The sequence below is a fragment of the Megalops cyprinoides genome, chromosome 21 (assembly GCF_013368585.1).
Source record: "Megalops cyprinoides isolate fMegCyp1 chromosome 21, fMegCyp1.pri, whole genome shotgun sequence".
In the NCBI taxonomy this organism is placed as follows: Eukaryota; Metazoa; Chordata; class Actinopteri; order Elopiformes; family Megalopidae; genus Megalops; species Megalops cyprinoides.
In genome coordinates, this window is record NC_050603.1 from 21,367,164 (window position 1) to 21,373,163 (window position 6,000).

A 6,000-nucleotide genomic window follows, 5' to 3' on the forward strand; every position below is an offset into this window, starting at 1 on the left:
ACACAGCTGCGGTACTGGAGTGGCAACATGAACTGTAGGAGGCCATGTCAAGCCAGTGCTTTCCCACAGGAACATTACACCATGCCTGCTACATCGCTGACCTCCAGACCATGCAGAATGTGGAATACAAGTAACAAATTGAAATTACAGAATACACTATATGTTAGACCTTTCTGAATCATTGTGATTGCCACAATTTGACCTGACAGCCAACAGTGCAGCCTGCTGTCGTTTTCCCCGTCGTTTTCTCAGCTATTGAAATGCAAAGTTAACCGTTTTCCTGATTCTAATGTGCAATATAATGTGGACAAACCAAACATACTTAAAAGTAGCTGTTTGTGAAGTAGACGTGTGCCTACAGTATCTAACGCGACCTGTGTTAGCGTGTCTTTGTATGCATGCAAATTGTTATAGCGAGTTGTAGGGTGTCTCTCGAAGTCCCTCCTTCTCTACCCAGGGACACTGAACAGCTTTATGCGGTAGATGTTAAGACGCAGCACAAGTCGCCGAATTTCCGCTCAGAAGCTGAATTGGAAATCAATATAGCACGGACAGAGGTGTGCTATTTTAGACTACAATGGAATGGATTTGGCAAAACATGGAACTTCGCTGTAATCAGGAAACATCTGAAAACAACGCCACCAATGAAACCAATCTGCGGTAGCCTATGTCACCAAACAGAGGCTGGGGTAAAAGTGCCACGTACTCCGCGGAGACGCTACAGAACTGCTGCAGATGAAGCTTTCCCCTCGCCCAGTCCACTCTGTAGGACATGCATACATATTCCTTTTCTTTACCCCGATCTACAACACTTGAATCGAACCATCTAGAACAGAGAAAGCGTGAAAGTGACTTGCAAGGGGAACATCATTCTACCCAGAATGAACTCCGTTTCATAACTTAAAGATGTCGCTGTGTACTAGCTGAATATAACCGGCATATTTTAACGAGCATTACACCTTTTTGAAGGGCCTTTCTGACAGTCCGGTCAGTGCTTTGCGGTCTGTTATAAGAGTGCGGTAATAAGGTAGCCGGCTGAGCTGGTCGACGAACTGAGAGACTTGTTGCTTCAGTGGTGCTGAAAAACAGCTCCTTTTTTCTTCTGTCACACGTAATGTGCGCTAGAACATGCATGCATTTCACTCTCGCTATTAGAATCTCAAAGCTATTATAACAAGACATGAAGTTTAACACTTGTTGATCATTTTAAAAAGTTTTCTTTTTAGATCTCCACAAGGTGCAGACATTGCATCTAAACCAGCAGCAGCGCTATAGGCTGTGACAGCTGCGAGACGAAAACATGAAATTGATTTCTTTGGACACGAACGTACGGAACAAGGTCTTCTCCAAACAATTAAAGATTATTTCCTTTTGTATTACAACTGCAGGCTTGTAGGCTGCTTCAGGCCGTGAAAATGGTTCCGGATACCGGAGCTGTTTTCTCATCCCGATGTCTGTAATCTTAAATTAAACATACGTAGAAAGTGCGTGGTGCGGCCTTGACTCATCGATTTGGAATTACAGCCTAGCATCGCCAAGTAGCATGACATCATCTGCAGATGGATGTCTTCAAGAGCAATCGAAGAAATCTGTTGACAATTCCCTGAAGAAGAGAGGCCTTTATTACAGAAAGCACCCCCTCCCACACACACACTTGCACGCACGCACACACACACACACACATACACACACACACGCACGCACACAATATGACACACTGGATTTACCAGATGAACATGTAATGTCTAAATGTCTGTCCCTTTAAATCCACTTCAATCGTATCTAAACGTTACTCGTTATTTCTTTCAAATCTCCCACTAATAAAAATAATGTCTAAGAGTGAGTAAGTAACTTGCGCTGCGTACAACTACTCTAGAAACCCTGCAGTCCAGAAAAAAAAGAATTTATCGTCGAAAGCAAAACAAAAATCTTCACTTTACACTTAAATCTTACGTGAACTGTAAACAACAGCTTCTCAGAATTTTTTGCAGAACTCTGATCCACAATTAACTCACAATTAACAATTAAATAGAGAGCTTTGAGGACTTCTCCGACGAGAAAAATAATCTTCGTTTGGTTTAAAAGTTGTCAAGTCGCCAATTGCAACAAATGCAATATGTTTTCAGATGTTTTAAAGTCTGTTGATGAATGCACATTTGACTGGAAAGCCGCATAGGCTACTGTAAACTGCAATGAGAACCATACTGTGGACACACCTGTGGGTGTTCTATGTTAAAATATGTAAATTAAAAAAAACTCAGTCAAAATCATACGCCGTTTATTGATTTTCATGAAACCACACACGCATTATTATTGACTTTTATGCCAGAAATAGCAGCAATAACATAAAGATCTTATTGATAGATTGCCAACTGTATACATTTTCTAGATTTTGATTTAATTCGAAAGTTGGTGTTGGTGGTAGCTGTCATATGGTCAAAATCGGCAGCAGCGATAGTCTGCGATATTTGATTATTGTTTATCACAGTTTACCCTTTTTGTCCTCATGCGAACCAGTTACAGTATAGGTGTAGCGCCTCACGATACCAATTGCGCTTAGTGTGTTGGAGACTGTCTGAACCCCGTTCGTACGGTGGTCCACGGCGAGATAAAATCCCGGAGCTGTTCTTCAGTACTACGACGTTCGCATAATGTACCAACACTTTTTCTGGAGCTGCCGTACACTGAAAACTCTGTCATTTTTCAGACTGTCTCATTCACATAACCGTGCAGATCACATGAAAATGGTACATTTGTATCGTGCCAGAAGTTACAAAAGTGCGACGGAGACACACTGATTGAATTTTAGCATTATGTAATCGAAACTTCAAGAGCAAGAAGAGCAATAGTCGAAAATTGTGCTTTGTAACGAAAACTGCAGTGAATAAAGAGATGCGTTTGCGTAAAATTGTGCAACTGGGTGTTACTTAATAATTTAATCAAATAACTAATTGTATTTTGGGATAATCAGATGTTCTGTTTTGAGAATACATGACAGCAGGTCGACATACATCTCAAAAATTAAGGCTGCATGATTCTAAGAATATCATCGGTGTATTTTAAGCACATATGTGCTGTCAGCTCACCAAATAATAGACCTATCATGACATATAACGTACCCCGTTCAGAATACAAATTAACTCTCGATAAATCGCTTAGGATTTTTGGAGGTTCCTTAATGCTGGCAGCCTGAAAACAAGGAATCGACAGGTGGCAATGCGTGATTATTGTCTGCTGCGTTTGTTTTGCCCCTTACGGACCATTTTGAGTTATGTACCCTTTTGAATTACGTGTAGATCTTAAGTTAAGAAAGGAAAAAGGCAGATCCTGAGTGACTACGTGAGCTTGATACGTGTTGATACGCTAAGTTTGTAAGCTACCTGCCCTCCCAACATGTTGGTTTTGGCTGCAACAATAGGTTCATGCACCATTCAGTATTACATATACATGGCGCAAGGCATGTCGTCTATATCGTGATATGGCTTTATCGCGAAGACACCTGAATTCAACATGCGCACGGAACGCTTGTAAAAAAAAGTGATATCGTATTAACTCTGTCTCCAACTCATGTAAAAAGTATGTAAGGATGACATAAGTTGCTCAGGGCAAACGAACTTCAACAGCAAACTCACCTATAGTGGTGATGACTGTAATTGCAAAGTAAAAGGAGCCTGCAAATTTCCACTGAACCCCGGCTCTGTGGGGCTCGGCCTCCATGATGATAGTCTCCAGTTTGCGATAGTCGTCCTCGCTTATGTTATATTTCCCCTGGAGTCGTTTCTCCTCGGCCTCGAGTTGCTCTTTCTCCCTCATTTCGAAATCCGATTCCAGAGCATCGAACACCGCCGCCCCGACCAGGAGATAGGTGAACGTGCAGATAATCAGGGACAGGGTCCGCACGTTCTGCCGCTTCATGGCCACCAGGAACCGGCGAGTGAGGGGTTCATGTCCCCTCGGATTCTCCAAGAAGGCGCAGCAGTTGGGAAAGCTCTGGCAGCGGTCGGAAACAGGGGGGCAGATATTGTGGTGCTGGTGATGGTGGGTGCGATGAATGCCAGAGCAACGGGGACGGCTGTGGTCCCTGTCACACGTTCCCAGATCCTGTTCCTGGTTCGAAGAGAGACACAAGAGACTGCTCGATCGCCGGGACCAGGTGCCCTGCAGCCGAGAGACTCTGCGCAAGACCTGCCCAAACCAAGTCCTCCCGGTGCGTAGTGCCATCAACAACCAGCAACGAGATTGCCTGGCTTTTTCGCGATACAAGAGTCAATGGCGCGGGCTGTTGAAACGAATTAAAACACAATATGGTCAGAAGGTTGTTTTATATTATATTGATTATGTATCGATTGATCTTTGATGAAGTTTTTTTAGGTTTTGCCAGCGGCATCCCCCGGAGTTTGTAGGACAATTTAAAAGGTCCAAGACAGAGAAGACGTGGCAGGAAGGACATCTTTGTACATCTTTTCCGAAGTTTCTGGCAGTCGGCACCAACCTGTTCGTCACGGCTTCATCCACACGTACACAAGCCGGTGAAGGAAAACCTCCGCTTTACATTAGTTCAGTGGAAATCATGAAATCCCTATGCAGAACCATAAGATACCATATAAATGGCACGAATTATTTTCCCATTTATGTTGCTTTTTTGGTGCGTATGCGGAGTCGAAAGAGTTAAGGGGCAAAGCAGCGGAAGATCTGAAAAACTGCAACTTACTGAATGGTCGCCGTGGGGGTTCTATGATCAGAGGCAGTGATCCTACAGTAAATTAGAACGCGCAAGAATCAAACACGGAGCAGATCGTACAAACACGGAACATCCTTTTTTGCTGTAAATTCACTCCGTTTCCAATTCCGCGCGAGTGGCAGCTTGCATTAAGGGAGACATATAAAGAGCACAAACTACAGTAAGCGTGTCTCGTTCGAATCCAAGGGCAAACGTGGATAATGAATCATTCATTAAATAGCTCCCATCACAGAGAAGTCTGTCTGTCTTTGAAGTGGCTGCCCTCACGACCCTTTAGATCCTCGCTGTCGGTAAGGTGTAGCCTACATAAGGATGCCCGAGCCACAGCCAAATTCAAGCAGACCTGAGAGATGGATAAAACATGCCTGGCTCGGAGAATTCACAGAATCCCTTTCATGCTCCCGTCGGTTGCGTTCAACTGTCTTCCCAGCCTAGGACGAGGCGTAAGTGTGCGCGTCGAAATGACTCAGATGAATATCTTGACGAAAAACAATAAACTTGGACATACAGAATTTGAACTGAAAAACGGGGTTTTGATTCCTGTTGATGGTTATCGCTGCAACAACCCAAAGCTGTGGAAGAATGTTACTTTTTACTAGATATAAATAGGCACTTTTGTCTTAACCGAGTATTTCAGTAACACCAGAGCTTTTGTACCTAACTGATCATTTAGAGCCACTCCGTTATTTTTTTTTTATGGTGTCGTCGGTTCAGAGAACGCTCCCTCGGTTTGCGTCTGTCTGTGTCGTTCTATTTTAAGAAGCGTCCTCTGTACAGTACTTTCTCCTGTTGGACGTGTTCGCGGTGGTCCGTCTGTCTCCCCCGGGCATCCCTGCCTCTCTCCGAGCAACACCCCCCCTCCTCCTCCCCCATCCTTCCCTGCCCCCGCAACCCCGGCATCAACCGACCACTCCCACTCATAAACATATTACAATCTCTTGGGGGGGGGATACGAGGAATCACGTGGTTCCATATTATTCGCGTAAAGCCGAAATGATAAATCATTCTCTGCCCACCAATGAGGAGGGCAGCTCGGTGACGCAATGGCGCGGGTTCTTGCGAGTGCTCTCGGTCTGCATCCATGACATGCTCGACACAGGGGAATGCGTGCTACACAGTTGCGTAGTCTGTGCTAGTCTTCAGAAAGTGATGCAATTACGTTTTGAACAGAAAGACGTAGTGAGAATAGTTGCTCTCCAGACCTTCCCTGTAGAGTAAAGCAGTGACATTAAATAGAGCTTTGCCCGTTTCAATAGTCT

The 6,000-nt window shown here is 44.2% G+C and overlaps 1 protein-coding gene across 1 annotated transcript in view; it reads right to left on the minus strand.

Moving 5' to 3' along the window:
* The window catches only part of kcnk9 (potassium channel, subfamily K, member 9), a 47,799-nt gene extending 42,447 nt beyond the window's left edge, over positions 1-5,352 (minus strand). The window contains exon 1 of the mRNA XM_036515855.1: positions 3,633-5,352. Within this exon, the coding sequence (XP_036371748.1) occupies positions 3,633-4,221 (589 nt within the window). The 5' untranslated portion in view covers positions 4,222-5,352. The remainder of the gene's footprint in view (positions 1-3,632) is intronic.
* Between the last annotated feature and the right edge of the window lie 648 nt (positions 5,353-6,000).